Raw genomic sequence first — 14837 nt, 5'->3', positions numbered from 1 at the left:
TTTACTTGTTTTTGACCCTTTTTCTGATGAGGGCCACAATGGAATGGAGGGAGGGCTTGCTTGCTGGCCATTTTGATGTTTTTTATTTTTATGTTGTAATAAAAGTGTAAGGGACCAATTCTGGCCAAAAACACTAAGTTTGAATTTCTAGTGTGTTTTATCCATTTTAAAGCTTTCAAAAGCTTTAAATGGCGTGCTTGCTTTATTTTAAAAAGAAAATAATATGCTGAATCAAGTATAGTGAAAAGAAAACAAGAACATTAATGGGAGGCAGGAAAATAGCACATGACATCAAGGGAAAGAAGGAAGTGGTGCTGCTACACTTTAAAGCACAATAAATTGTTTTCTTTCAGCCCATTCATTGAAGAAATCAATTGGAAACGTTTTAAGCATCATGGGAGACGCCCCACCATCAATTGTGGCTGCACAATTTCATTCTAAATCAATTTGTAACCATTTTTGCAATTATTCAGCACTAGGCATTAATGTTAGACTAATGGCTGAATTCTTAGAGTTTTCATTAGAGCTGTCAAAACGGGCGGCCCGGCCTGTTTAGGCCCGGCCCGGTCGGGCAACGGGCTTTTTAGGGCCGGGCTAAAAAGCCCTGTTTGAATATGGGCTCGAAAAATGGAGCCCGAGCCCGGCCCTATACGGGCTCCCGGGCTAACGGGCCAGCCCGGACATACTTTTTTTTTTTTTTCATTCTTTAGTTTAAACACATTTTGTTTAACGGCATATTCATTAAATTAAGAAGATTTGCAAAAGCCAAGTTGCTACAAGCCTACAAGTTACAACAACAAAGAGTAACATTGGCAGAAAGAAATAAAAGAGTGCCTCATTGCCTCCCAACCAAAAAGCCACTAAAGTGCAAACAATGAATCACTAACTAAGAAGGAGGAACAAGAACAGCACAACAAAAAACACAAATCAACAAGCAGAATAACAATTATCCATAGTAATAGTAACATTGCAGAATAACAATTGTCCAAAGTAACATTATCATAAGTCACCAATTATCCAGAATGATTAAGATTCTAAATTCAAAATACCAATTATCCAAAATAACATAACAAAAGTTTTAATGAGATCCAAAAAGTCACTCCCAAACAAAGTCACTTAATCTTCAGTAAGGTTCACAACTTCCACACTGTTTGATGCTTGTCCACTTCCATTAGTTTCATCTTCTCGAACATCATTGTTGTCATCATATAATTCTACAAATTAAGAAATTTGATTGTTAAATATAGAAGCATAAAAGCATGACCGTTTAATTAAACGCTTAAAGTATAAAGAGAGACATAAGAATAACAAAATTGGTTGTGGGAGGTGCATCAGTGTCCCTAGCTTTTTGTTTGGCAAATTGGGTCTGATGTGGTGGTATTTGCAAAGTCTGTTGCATCAATAGGTAGTTGTGGAACTTGATCACAATGTTGGTGATCCCTGTTGTATTGTTTGTTATTGCTGTTTTGTGGCACTACTTATTTAGTGGCAATTCAATAGCAAAAATTTCAAGACAAGTTTTCATATGCAATTCAGTAGTAATTTCAAGAGATAAAAGTTCAATTTCTCTACTGTTTTGGCTCTAGCTTAAGCATTTATATAAACTAAAAATAGGCAATAAATAAACACATCAGCAACACAGCAGCAGCAACATAGCAAAATAGGCAATAAATGATAGAACTTTAAACGCAGCAGCATCAACATAGGAAAAACATACCTTCAAAACCATGTAGCCAGCTACGTGCGCACAAGAGAGCCTGAACAGAATCATCTTTCATTGAACTTCTATACTTATTCACAACTCGGGCGCCAATACTAAACGCAGATTCTGATGCCACCGTTGTTATTGGAATACTCAATATATCGCAAGCCATCTTTGCAAGATTTGGACTTCTACGACTTCTTTCCTTCCAAAAAGCTAAGACATCAAATTCTGCAGATTGAGGCATCCGAGACTCGTCTAAATAAGTATCAAGTTCAGATTTTCCGGTGTTGTTACTTGATTGGCTTTCATATTCTTCAAATTCCTACAAATCACCCAACCTAACCAAGTTACAAAATATTCATACAAAAAAAAAACAAAATAATTAATAAAAGAATAAAATAAATAAAGAATATATAAACTTACATCATATGAAGATGACATAATTTGTAGAGCTGTCAAAACGGGCGGCCCGGCCCGTTTAGGCCCGGCCCGGTCGGGCAACGGGCTTTTTAGGGCCGGGCTAAAAAGCCCTGTTTGAATATGGGCTCGAAAAATGGAGCCCGAGCCCGGCCCTATACGGGCTCCCGGGCTAACGGGCCAGCCCGGACATACTTTTTTTTTTTTTTCATTCTTTAGTTTAAACACATTTTGTTTAACGGCATATTCATTAAATTAAGAAGATTTGCAAAAGCCAAGTTGCTACAAGCCTACAAGTTACAACAACAAAGAGTAACATTGGCAGAAAGAAATAAAAGAGTGCCTCATTGCCTCCCAACCAAAAAGCCACTAAAGTGCAAACAATGAATCACTAACTAAGAAGGAGGAACAAGAACAGCACAACAAAAAACACAAATCAACAAGCAGAATAACAATTATCCATAGTAATAGTAACATTGCAGAATAACAATTGTCCAAAGTAACATTATCATAAGTCACCAATTATCCAGAATGATTAAGATTCTAAATTCAAAATACCAATTATCCAAAATAACATAACAAAAGTTTTAATGAGATCCAAAAAGTCACTCCCAAACAAAGTCACTTAATCTTCAGTAAGGTTCACAACTTCCACACTGTTTGATGCTTGTCCACTTCCATTAGTTTCATCTTCTCGAACATCATTGTTGTCATCATATAATTCTACAAATTAAGAAATTTGATTGTTAAATATAGAAGCATAAAAGCATGACCGTTTAATTAAACGCTTAAAGTATAAAGAGAGACATAAGAATAACAAAATTGGTTGTGGGAGGTGCATCAGTGTCCCTAGCTTTTTGTTTGGCAAATTGGGTCTGATGTGGTGGTATTTGCAAAGTCTGTTGCATCAATAGGTAGTTGTGGAACTTGATCACAATGTTGGTGATCCCTGTTGTATTGTTTGTTATTGCTGTTTTGTGGCACTACTTGTTTAGTGGCAATTCAATAGCAAAAATTTCAAGACAAGTTTTCATATGCAATTCAGTAGTAATTTAAAGAGATAAAAGTTCAATTTCTCTACTGTTTTGGCTCTATCTTAAGCATTTATATAAACTAAAAATAGGCAATAAATAAACACATCAGCAACACAGCAGCAGCAACATAGCAAAATAGGCAATAAATGATAGAACTTTAAACGCAGCAGCATCAACATAGGAAAAACATACCTTCAAAACCATGTAGCCAGCTACGTGCGCACAAGAGAGCCTGAACAGAATCATCTTTCATTGAACTTCTATACTTATTCACAACTCGGGCGCCAATACTAAACGCAGATTCTGATGCCACCGTTGTTATTGGAATACTCAATATATCGCAAGCCATCTTTGCAAGATTTGGACTTCTACGACTTCTTTCCTTCCAAAAAGCTAAGACATCAAATTCTGCAGATTGAGGCATCCGAGACTCGTCTAAATAAGTATCAAGTTCAGATTTTCCGGTGTTGTTACTTGATTGGCTTTCATATTCTTCAAATTCCTACAAATCACCCAACCTAACCAAGTTACAAAATATTCATACAAAAAAAAAACAAAATAATTAATAAAAGAATAAAATAAATAAAGAATATATAAACTTACATCATATGAAGATGACATAATTTGTAGAGCTGTCAAAACGGGCGGCCCGGCCCATTTAGGCCCGGCCCGGTCGGGCAACGGGCTTTTTAGGGCCGGGCTAAAAAGCCCTGTTTGAATATGGGCTCGAAAAATGGAGCCCGAGCCCGGCCCTATACGGGCTCCCGGGCTAACGGGCCAGCCCGGACATACTTTTTTTTTTTTTTCATTCTTTAGTTTAAACACATTTTGTTTAACGGCATATTCATTAAATTAAGAAGATTTGCAAAAGCCAAGTTGCTACAAGCCTACAAGTTACAACAACAAAGAGTAACATTGGCAGAAAGAAATAAAAGAGTGCCTCATTGCCTCCCAACCAAAAAGCCACTAAAGTGCAAACAATGAATCACTAACTAAGAAGGAGGAACAAGAACAGCACAACAAAAAACACAAATCAACAAGCAGAATAACAATTATCCATAGTAATAGTAACATTGCAGAATAACAATTGTCCAAAGTAACATTATCATAAGTCACCAATTATCCAGAATGATTAAGATTCTAAATTCAAAATACCAATTATCCAAAATAACATAACAAAAGTTTTAATGAGATCCAAAAAGTCACTCCCAAACAAAGTCACTTAATCTTCAGTAAGGTTCACAACTTCCACACTGTTTGATGCTTGTCCACTTCCATTAGTTTCATCTTCTCGAACATCATTGTTGTCATCATATAATTCTACAAATTAAGAAATTTGATTGTTAAATATAGAAGCATAAAAGCATGACCGTTTAATTAAACGCTTAAAGTATAAAGAGAGACATAAGAATAACAAAATTGGTTGTGGGAGGTGCATCAGTGTCCCTAGCTTTTTGTTTGGCAAATTGGGTCTGATGTGGTGGTATTTGCAAAGTCTGTTGCATCAATAGGTAGTTGTGGAACTTGATCACAATGTTGGTGATCCCTGTTGTATTGTTTGTTATTGCTGTTTTGTGGCACTACTTGTTTAGTGGCAATTCAATAGCAAAAATTTCAAGACAAGTTTTCATATGCAATTCAGTAGTAATTTAAAGAGATAAAAGTTCAATTTCTCTACTGTTTTGGCTCTATCTTAAGCATTTATATAAACTAAAAATAGGCAATAAATAAACACATCAGCAACACAGCAGCAGCAACATAGCAAAATAGGCAATAAATGATAGAACTTTAAACGCAGCAGCATCAACATAGGAAAAACATACCTTCAAAACCATGTAGCCAGCTACGTGTGCACAAGAGAGCCTGAACAGAATCATCTTTCATTGAACTTCTATACTTATTCACAACTCGGGCGCCAATACTAAACGCAGATTCTGATGCCACCGTTGTTATTGGAATACTCAATATATCGCAAGCCATCTTTGCAAGATTTGGACTTCTACGACTTCTTTCCTTCCAAAAAGCTAAGACATCAAATTCTGCAGATTGAGGCATCCGAGACTCGTCTAAATAAGTATCAAGTTCAGATTTTCCGGTGTTGTTACTTGATTGGCTTTCATATTCTTCAAATTCCTACAAATCACCCAACCTAACCAAGTTACAAAATATTCATACAAAAAAAAAACAAAATAATTAATAAAAGAATAAAATAAATAAAGAATATATAAACTTACATCATATGAAGATGACATAATTTGTAGAGCTGTCAAAACGGGCGGCCCGGCCCGTTTAGGCCCGGCCCAGTCGGGCAACGGGCTTTTTAGGGCCGGGCTAAAAAGCCCTGTTTGAATATGGGCTCGAAAAATGGAGCCCGAGCCCGGCCCTATACGGGCTCCCGGGCTAACGGGCCAGCCCGGACATACTTTTTTTTTTTTTTTCATTCTTTAGTTTAAACACATTTTGTTTAACGGCATATTCATTAAATTAAGAAGATTTGCAAAAGCCAAGTTGCTACAAGCCTACAAGTTACAACAACAAAGAGTAACATTGGCAGAAAGAAATAAAAGAGTGCCTCATTGCCTCCCAACCAAAAAGCCACTAAAGTGCAAACAATGAATCACTAACTAAGAAGGAGGAACAAGAACAGCACAACAAAAAACACAAATCAACAAGCAGAATAACAATTATCCATAGTAATAGTAACATTGCAGAATAACAATTGTCCAAAGTAACATTATCATAAGTCACCAATTATCCAGAATGATTAAGATTCTAAATTCAAAATACCAATTATCCAAAATAACATAACAAAAGTTTTAATGAGATCCAAAAAGTCACTCCCAAACAAAGTCACTTAATCTTCAGTAAGGTTCACAACTTCCACACTGTTTGATGCTTGTCCACTTCCATTAGTTTCATCTTCTCGAACATCATTGTTGTCATCATATAATTCTACAAATTAAGAAATTTGATTGTTAAATATAGAAGCATAAAAGCATGACCGTTTAATTAAACGCTTAAAGTATAAAGAGAGACATAAGAATAACAAAATTGGTTGTGGGAGGTGCATCAGTGTCCCTAGCTTTTTGTTTGGCAAATTGGGTCTGATGTGGTGGTATTTGCAAAGTCTGTTGCATCAATAGGTAGTTGTGGAACTTGATCACAATGTTGGTGATCCCTGTTGTATTGTTTGTTATTGCTGTTTTGTGGCACTACTTGTTTAGTGGCAATTCAATAGCAAAAATTTCAAGACAAGTTTTCATATGCAATTCAGTAGTAATTTAAAGAGATAAAAGTTCAATTTCTCTACTGTTTTGGCTCTATCTTAAGCATTTATATAAACTAAAAATAGGCAATAAATAAACACATCAGCAACACAGCAGCAGCAACATAGCAAAATAGGCAATAAATGATAGAACTTTAAACGCAGCAGCATCAACATAGGAAAAACATACCTTCAAAACCATGTAGCCAGCTACGTGCGCACAAGAGAGCCTGAACAGAATCATCTTTCATTGAACTTCTATACTTATTCACAACTCGGGCGCCAATACTAAACGCAGATTCTGATGCCACCGTTGTTATTGGAATACTCAATATATCGCAAGCCATCTTTGCAAGATTTGGACTTCTACGACTTCTTTCCTTCCAAAAAGCTAAGACATCAAATTCTGCAGATTGAGGCATCCGAGACTCGTCTAAATAAGTATCAAGTTCAGATTTTCCGGTGTTGTTACTTGATTGGCTTTCATATTCTTCAAATTCCTACAAATCACCCAACCTAACCAAGTTACAAAATATTCATACAAAAAAAAAACAAAATAATTAATAAAAGAATAAAATAAATAAAGAATATATAAACTTACATCATATGAAGATGACATAATTTGTAGAGCTGTCAAAACGGGCGGCCCGGCCCGTTTAGGCCCGGCCCAGTCGGGCAACGGGCTTTTTAGGGCCGGGCTAAAAAGCCCTGTTTGAATATGGGCTCGAAAAATGGAGCCCGAGCCCGGCCCTATACGGGCTCCCGGGCTAACGGGCCAGCCCGGACATACTTTTTTTTTTTTTTTCATTCTTTAGTTTAAACACATTTTGTTTAACGGCATATTCATTAAATTAAGAAGATTTGCAAAAGCCAAGTTGCTACAAGCCTACAAGTTACAACAACAAAGAGTAACATTGGCAGAAAGAAATAAAAGAGTGCCTCATTGCCTCCCAACCAAAAAGCCACTAAAGTGCAAACAATGAATCACTAACTAAGAAGGAGGAACAAGAACAGCACAACAAAAAACACAAATCAACAAGCAGAATAACAATTATCCATAGTAATAGTAACATTGCAGAATAACAATTGTCCAAAGTAACATTATCATATGTCACCAATTATCCAGAATGATTAAGATTCTAAATTCAAAATACCAATTATCCAAAATAACATAACAAAAGTTTTAATGAGATCCAAAAAGTCACTCCCAAACAAAGTCACTTAATCTTCAGTAAGGTTCACAACTTCCACACTGTTTGATGCTTGTCCACTTCCATTAGTTTCATCTTCTCGAACATCATTGTTGTCATCATATAATTCTACAAATTAAGAAATTTGATTGTTAAATATAGAAGCATAAAAGCATGACCGTTTAATTAAACGCTTAAAGTATAAAGAGAGACATAAGAATAACAAAATTGGTTGTGGGAGGTGCATCAGTGTCCCTAGCTTTTTGTTTGGCAAATTGGGTCTGATGTGGTGGTATTTGCAAAGTCTGTTGCATCAATAGGTAGTTGTGGAACTTGATCACAATGTTGGTGATCCCTGTTGTATTGTTTGTTATTGCTGTTTTGTGGCACTACTTGTTTAGTGGCAATTCAATAGCAAAAATTTCAAGACAATTTTTCATATGCAATTCAGTAGTAATTTCAAGAGATAAAAGTTCAATTTCTCTACTGTTTTGGCTCTAGCTTAAGCATTTATATAAACTAAAAATAGGCAATAAATAAACACATCAGCAACACAGCAGCAGCAACATAGCAAAATAGGCAATAAATGATAGAACTTTAAACGCAGCAGCATCAACATAGGAAAAACATACCTTCAAAACCATGTAGCCAGCTACGTGCGCACAAGAGAGCCTGAACAGAATCATCTTTCATTGAACTTCTATACTTATTCACAACTCGGGCGCCAATACTAAACGCAGATTCTGATGCCACCGTTGTTATTGGAATACTCAATATATCGCAAGCCATCTTTGCAAGATTTGGACTTCTACGACTTCTTTCCTTCCAAAAAGCTAAGACATCAAATTCTGCAGATTGAGGCATCCGAGACTCGTCTAAATAAGTATCAAGTTCAGATTTTCCGGTGTTGTTACTTGATTGGCTTTCATATTCTTCAAATTCCTACAAATCACCCAACCTAACCAAGTTACAAAATATTCATACAAAAAAAAAACAAAATAATTAATAAAAGAATAAAATAAATAAAGAATATATAAACTTACATCATATGAAGATGACATAATTTGAGTTCCTCCTCTATAGCTCGTTTGGACTTGTGAAGAGCTTAGATCAGAAGGAATCCCATTCTTGATATACTCGGAAAAAAGCTTCCCCAAAGTCATCTTAACATTTTTCAACTTCTCCTCACTAGTGAGTGGGTCAAGTTTTTCATAAGCAAACTTCAAAAAGTTAAGCTTTTTGGTTGGATCAAGAACAGCCCCACATGCCAAAACAACATTATAGTCACTCCAATACTTATCAAATTTCTCCTTCATACTTCCAGTCATTTTTTGAATCAAAAGATCTTCACTTGTCAAATGAGATTTTATAAGGCACTCTATCTTCCATATTTCACCAAAGTACAAATTTGAAGTAGGATATGAAGAGCCGGATATCAAGTTTGTAATATTGTAAAATGGTTTCAAAATATCACACATTATTTCAGCCCTTCTCCACTCCTCACTTGTAGGACAACACTTAAAATTTGAATCCCGCAAACTTAAACTAAAAAAAGCACGACGATAAATAAGCGCGGTCTGAAGCATTATAAAAGTGGAATTCCATCGAGTAACACAATCTAATCTCAATCCGATGGTTGTATCAATATCACCAACAGTTCTAACACATTCGAAAAACAATAGTGTCCTACTTTCTGTTACCCTCACATAAGCCACACTTTGCCTAATCTTATGTAATGCATCGCTAACTACTTTGAGTCCATCTTGAACAACGAGGTTCAAGATGTGAGCTGAGCATCTTATATGAAAAAAATTCTCCATCAGCCAACAAACTATTTGATAACCCTAAATGTTCTTTCAAAAAGTTTTGCATACTATTGTTTGAAGAAGCATTATCTAAAGTGATGGAAAAAACTTTTTTTTCAATGCCCCAATCATCTAACATTTCCAACACTTTCAATGCTAATTCTCTCCCAGTATGTGGGGGTTCCATATGGGCAAATGCCAAAATCTTACTTTGTAACTTCCAATTCACATCAACATAATGAGCAGTTAAAGAAATATAACCTTCATTGGTGCATGCAGTCCAGCAATCAGAAGTTAAACAAACTCTCCCACGAATTTGAGCCAACTGTGATTTCAACTTTTGCTTCTCATCACCATAAACTTTCAAAATCTCTTTGGCTATAGTATTTCTACTAACAAAAACACAATCATCATTCAAAAACTTCTGGTATTCTCTAAACACCCTCCACTCGACCATATTAAATGGTGCACCATGTGTAATCATGATTCTAGCTAAAATTTCTCGATTAGCCATAGGGTCAAACTTTTTCTTTCTCAATTTTCCTTCAGTATCAATCATCATTTCACCCACATCATGATTTTTGATAGTCTTGTTACAACTATCTACATGACGCTTTAAATGACTAGTTCCGCTGCTTGATTCACAAGTCAATAATTTGTGACACGCCTTGCATCTACATTTCTCTACTCCATCTACAATACCAACTTTCACAAGATAATGCCACACGTCAGATGTTAGGGCCTTGCCCTTTCTCTTGGCCTTGGTCTTAGCCTTCCCCTGCTTACGCTTCTTATCCTTTGGATCAGAAGCCACTTCTTGTGCATTTTGATCAATTTGTGGTACCGGTGGAATTTCCCTAGCTTGGCTCTCAATTTCCCCATCAACGCACATATTTTCATGACTTTTACTACTATCAGTATCACTATCCATCATCTTTGAAGCACAAACAGATTGTAATTCCTACAATATTATATGCCAAGTTATAAGCCAAATTAAATGTAGAATAACGACTTCTAAACCAGAAAATCAATCATTAAAGATTACATAAATAATCAATTCATTAAATATAGAATAACCATGACAATATTGTGCTTTATTTCATGTTGTGATTTCAAGTAAGCTCCAAACGTGTAGCGCAATGTAATTATATCAAACATGCCTTCAATTTAAACGTGTACTGATGTACTATATGCCACATTTACACTATTAATTAATTGAATATATATTTAGTGTCATCCAAATGCCAAAATGATAGTGGCCATCATCAAGATTTAACACTTATAAATAAACAGTTGTGGAGCCTACTTCGTTTTCACCATACCCAACTCAGTCAGATCCAGTATTGTGCTTTATTTCATGTTCTCAAATCACAAATTTAGTTCTGTCAATTTCTTTATGTATATACTGTCACGTAATGCCATAGCTATTGGAATTTGGAGTGGTTCATTAGGAATTCTTATTCATCAGTGAATCCTATAGCTACTGGTAATCATGATAATGAAAACAACAAGTTATTACATGCACACAGTTCACTTCAATGACAAAAGAAATACGAACCTGGAAAAAGATGAAGATTAAGAAACAGAGCTGTTAAGCCTGAATTAGAAACATAGCCGCTGAGCCTGAATTAGAAACCAAGAAAAAATGAGGATCAAAGAAACTGCAGAAAACAGAAAACGAAGAAAGGAAGAAATCGAACCCGTGAGTTGTGAGTGTGAGACGTGAGTGAGCTTCTAATTCTGAAGATGCTGAGCTTGTGAGTTGTGAGACCTGAGAGGCTGAGAAGAGAAGAGCCGCCGCAAATGACTAGTCAGTGAGAGTGATGGAGTGAATAATTAGGGTTTCTTCTCTTTTTCAATTCAATTAGGAGTTGGGCCGGGTCGGATCTTTAATGCAATTGGGTTTGGGCTGTGTCCACACCACACACAGACCAAAAAAAAAACAGTTGTATTTTTTTGCGGGCTTCCGGGCAGCCCGGAGCCCGGACGGGCTAGCCCTAACGGGTTGCGGGTTTTTACGGGCCGGGCTAAAAAGCCCTCTTCATATTTCGGGCTGCAATTATTCGGCCCAAGCCCTCAATTTTATTCGGGCTTTCGGGCCGGCCCGTACGGCCCGGCCCGTTTTGACAGCTCTAATAATTTGAGTTCCTCCTCTATAGCTCGTTTGGACTTGTGAAGAGCTTAGATCAGAAGGAATCCCATTCTTGATATACTCGGAAAAAAGCTTCCCCAAAGTCATCTTAACATTTTTCAACTTCTCCTCACTAGTGAGTGGGTCAAGTTTTTCATAAGCAAACTTCAAAAAGTTAAGCTTTTTGGTTGGATCAAGAACAGCCCCACATGCCAAAACAACATTATAGTCACTCCAATACTTATCAAATTTCTCCTTCATACTTCCAGCCATTTTTTGAATCAAAAGATCTTCACTTGTCAAATGAGATTTTATAAGGCACTCTATCTTCCATATTTCACCAAAGTACAAATTTGAAGTAGGATATGAAGAGCCGGATATCAAGTTTGTAATATTGTAAAATGGTTTCAAAATATCACACATTATTTCAGCCCTTCTCCACTCCTCACTTGTAGGACAACACTTAAAATTTGAATCCCGCAAACTTAAACTAAAAAAAGCACGACGATAAATAAGCGCGGTCTGAAGCATTATAAAAGTGGAATTCCATCGAGTAACACAATCTAATCTCAATCCGATGGTTGTATCAATATCACCAACAGTTCTAACACATTCGAAAAACAGTAGTGTCCTACTTTCTGTTACCCTCACATAAGCCACACTTTGCCTAATCTTATGTAATGCATCGCTAACTACTTTGAGTCCATCTTGAACAACGAGGTTCAAGATGTGAGCTGAGCATCTTATATGAAAAAATTCTCCATCAGCCAACAAACTATTTGATAACCCTAAATGTTCTTTCAAAAAGTTTTGCATACTATTGTTTGAAGAAGCATTATCTAAAGTGATGGAAAAAACTTTTTTTTCAATGCCCCAATCATCTAACATTTCCAACACTTTCAATGCTAATTCTCTCCCAGTATGTGGGGGTTCCATATGGGCAAATGCCAAAATCTTACTTTGTAACTTCCAATTCACATCAACATAATGAGCAGTTAAAGAAATATAACCTTCATTGGTGCATGCAGTCCAGCAATCAGAAGTTAAACAAACTCTCCCACGAATTTGAGCCAACTGTGATTTCAACTTTTGCTTCTCATCACCATAAACTTTCAAAATCTCTTTGGCTATAGTATTTCTACTAACAAAAACACAATCATCATTCAAAAACTTCTGGTATTCTCTAAACACCCTCCACTCGACCATATTAAATGGTGCACCATGTGTAATCATGATTCTAGCTAAAATTTCTCGATTAGCCATAGGGTCAAACTTTTTCTTTCTCAATTTTCCTTCAGTATCAATCATCATTTCACCCACATCATGATTTTTGATAGTCTTGTTACAACTATCTACATGACGCTTTAAATGACTAGTTCCGCTGCTTGATTCACAAGTCAATAATTTGTGACACGCCTTGCATCTACATTTCTCTACTCCATCTACAATACCAACTTTCACAAGATAATGCCACACGTCAGATGTTAGGGCCTTGCCCTTTTTCTTGGCCTTGGTCTTAGCCTTCCCCTGCTTACGCTTCTTATCCTTTGGATCAGAAGCCACTTCTTGTGCATTTTGATCAATTTGTGGTACCGGTGGAATTTCCCTAGCTTGGCTCTCAATTTCCCCATCAACGCACATATTTTCATGACTTTTACTACTATCAGTATCACTATCCATCATCTTTGAAGCACAAACAGATTGTAATTCCTACAATATTATATGCCAAGTTATAAGCCAAATTAAATGTAGAATAACGACTTCTAAACCAGAAAATCAATCATTAAAGATTACATAAATAATCAATTCATTAAATATAGAATAACCATGACAATATTGTGCTTTATTTCATGTTGTGATTTCAAGTAAGCTCCAAACGTGTAGCGCAATGTAATTATATCAAACATGCCTTCAATTTAAACGTGTACTGATGTACTATATGCCACATTTACACTATTAATTAATTGAATATATATTTAGTGTCATCCAAATGCCAAAATGATAGTGGCCATCATCAAGATTTAACACTTATAAATAAACAGTTGTGGAGCCTACTTCGTTTTCACCATACCCAACTCAGTCAGATCCAGTATTGTGCTTTATTTCATGTTCTCAAATCACAAATTTAGTTCTGTCAATTTCTTTATGTATATACTGTCACGTAATGCCATAGCTATTGGAATTTGGAGTGGTTCATTAGGAATTCTTATTCATCAGTGAATCCTATAGCTACTGGTAATCATGATAATGAAAACAACAAGTTATTACATGCACACAGTTCACTTCAATGACAAAAGAAATACGAACCTGGAAAAAGATGAAGATTAAGAAACAGAGCTGTTAAGCCTGAATTAGAAACATAGCCGCTGAGCCTGAATTAGAAACCAAGAAAAAATGAGGATCAAAGAAACTGCAGAAAACAGAAAACGAAGAAAGGAAGAAATCGAACCCGTGAGTTGTGAGTGTGAGACGTGAGTGAGCTTCTAATTCTGAAGATGCTGAGCTTGTGAGTTGTGAGACCTGAGAGGCTGAGAAGAGAAGAGCCGCCGCAAATGACTAGTCAGTGAGAGTGATGGAGTGAATAATTAGGGTTTCTTCTCTTTTTCAATTCAATTAGGAGTTGGGCCGGGTCGGATCTTTAATGCAATTGGGTTTGGGCTGTGTCCACACCACACACAGACCAAAAAAAAAACAGTTGTATTTTTTTGCGGGCTTCCGGGCAGCCCGGAGCCCGGACGGGCTAGCCCTAACGGGTTGCGGGTTTTTACGGGCCGGGCTAAAAAGCCCTCTTCATATTTCGGGCTGCAATTATTCGGCCCAAGCCCTCAATTTTATTCGGGCTTTCGGGCCGGCCCGTACGGCCCGGCCCGTTTTGACAGCTCTAATAATTTGAGTTCCTCCTCTATAGCTCGTTTGGACTTGTGAAGAGCTTAGATCAGAAGGAATCCCATTCTTGATATACTCGGAAAAAAGCTTCCCCAAAGTCATCTTAACATTTTTCAACTTCTCCTCACTAGTGAGTGGGTCAAGTTTTTCATAAGCAAACTTCAAAAAGTTAAGCTTTTTGGTTGGATCAAGAACAGCCCCACATGCCAAAACAACATTATAGTCACTCCAATACTTATCAAATTTCTCCTTCATACTTCCAGCCATTTTTTGAATCAAAAGATCTTCACTTGTCAAATGAGATTTTATAAGGCACTCTATCTTCCATATTTCACCAAAGTACAAATTTGAAGTAGGATATGAAGAGCCGGATATCAAGTTTGTAATATTGTAAAATGGTTTCA

The 14837-nt window shown here is 36.5% G+C and overlaps 5 protein-coding genes across 5 annotated transcripts; all 5 read right to left on the bottom strand.

Moving 5' to 3' along the window:
* Positions 1-925: 925 nt before the first annotated feature.
* LOC146915506 (zinc finger BED domain-containing protein DAYSLEEPER-like) lies at positions 926-2056 on the bottom strand. Its single transcript, XM_085716440.1, has 2 exons — positions 1718-2056; positions 926-1214 (listed from the first exon to the last, which is right to left on the bottom strand). Exons 1-2 carry the CDS (start codon positions 1947-1949, stop codon positions 1117-1119), a joined length of 330 nt encoding a protein of 109 aa, XP_085572566.1. The 5' UTR covers positions 1950-2056; the 3' UTR covers positions 926-1116.
* A 500-nt stretch (positions 2057-2556) lies between these two features.
* LOC146915505 (zinc finger BED domain-containing protein DAYSLEEPER-like) lies at positions 2557-3686 on the bottom strand. Its single transcript, XM_085716439.1, has 2 exons — positions 3349-3686; positions 2557-2845 (listed from the first exon to the last, which is right to left on the bottom strand). The coding sequence occupies exons 1-2, from the start codon at positions 3578-3580 to the stop codon at positions 2748-2750; spliced, it is 330 nt and encodes a 109-aa protein (XP_085572565.1). The 5' UTR covers positions 3581-3686; the 3' UTR covers positions 2557-2747.
* Positions 3687-5819: 2133 nt separating this feature from the next.
* LOC146915504 (zinc finger BED domain-containing protein DAYSLEEPER-like) lies at positions 5820-6950 on the bottom strand. Its single transcript, XM_085717877.1, has 2 exons — positions 6612-6950; positions 5820-6108 (listed from the first exon to the last, which is right to left on the bottom strand). The coding sequence occupies exons 1-2, from the start codon at positions 6841-6843 to the stop codon at positions 6011-6013; spliced, it is 330 nt and encodes a 109-aa protein (XP_085574003.1). The 5' UTR covers positions 6844-6950; the 3' UTR covers positions 5820-6010.
* A 587-nt stretch (positions 6951-7537) lies between these two features.
* Positions 7538-9367, bottom strand: LOC146915503 (zinc finger BED domain-containing protein RICESLEEPER 2-like). Its single transcript, XM_085717876.1, has 3 exons — positions 8655-9367; positions 8244-8553; positions 7538-7740 (listed from the first exon to the last, which is right to left on the bottom strand). Exons 1-3 carry the CDS (start codon positions 9195-9197, stop codon positions 7643-7645), a joined length of 951 nt encoding a protein of 316 aa, XP_085574002.1. The 5' UTR covers positions 9198-9367; the 3' UTR covers positions 7538-7642.
* Positions 9355-13227, bottom strand: LOC146915502 (zinc finger BED domain-containing protein RICESLEEPER 2-like). Its single transcript, XM_085721362.1, has 2 exons — positions 11527-13227; positions 9355-10377 (listed from the first exon to the last, which is right to left on the bottom strand). The coding sequence occupies exons 1-2, from the start codon at positions 13225-13227 to the stop codon at positions 9355-9357; spliced, it is 2724 nt and encodes a 907-aa protein (XP_085577488.1).
* Positions 13228-14837: the final 1610 nt, after the last annotated feature.

The sequence above is a fragment of the Medicago sativa genome, chromosome 6, assembly GCF_051527215.1.
Source record: "Medicago sativa cultivar Bolivia chromosome 6, Bolivia_mono, whole genome shotgun sequence".
NCBI classification, from domain to species: Eukaryota; Viridiplantae; Streptophyta; class Magnoliopsida; order Fabales; family Fabaceae; genus Medicago; species Medicago sativa.
The sequence above is the reverse complement of the archived record's forward strand: the minus strand, read 5'-3'. Positions and strand labels throughout refer to the sequence as shown.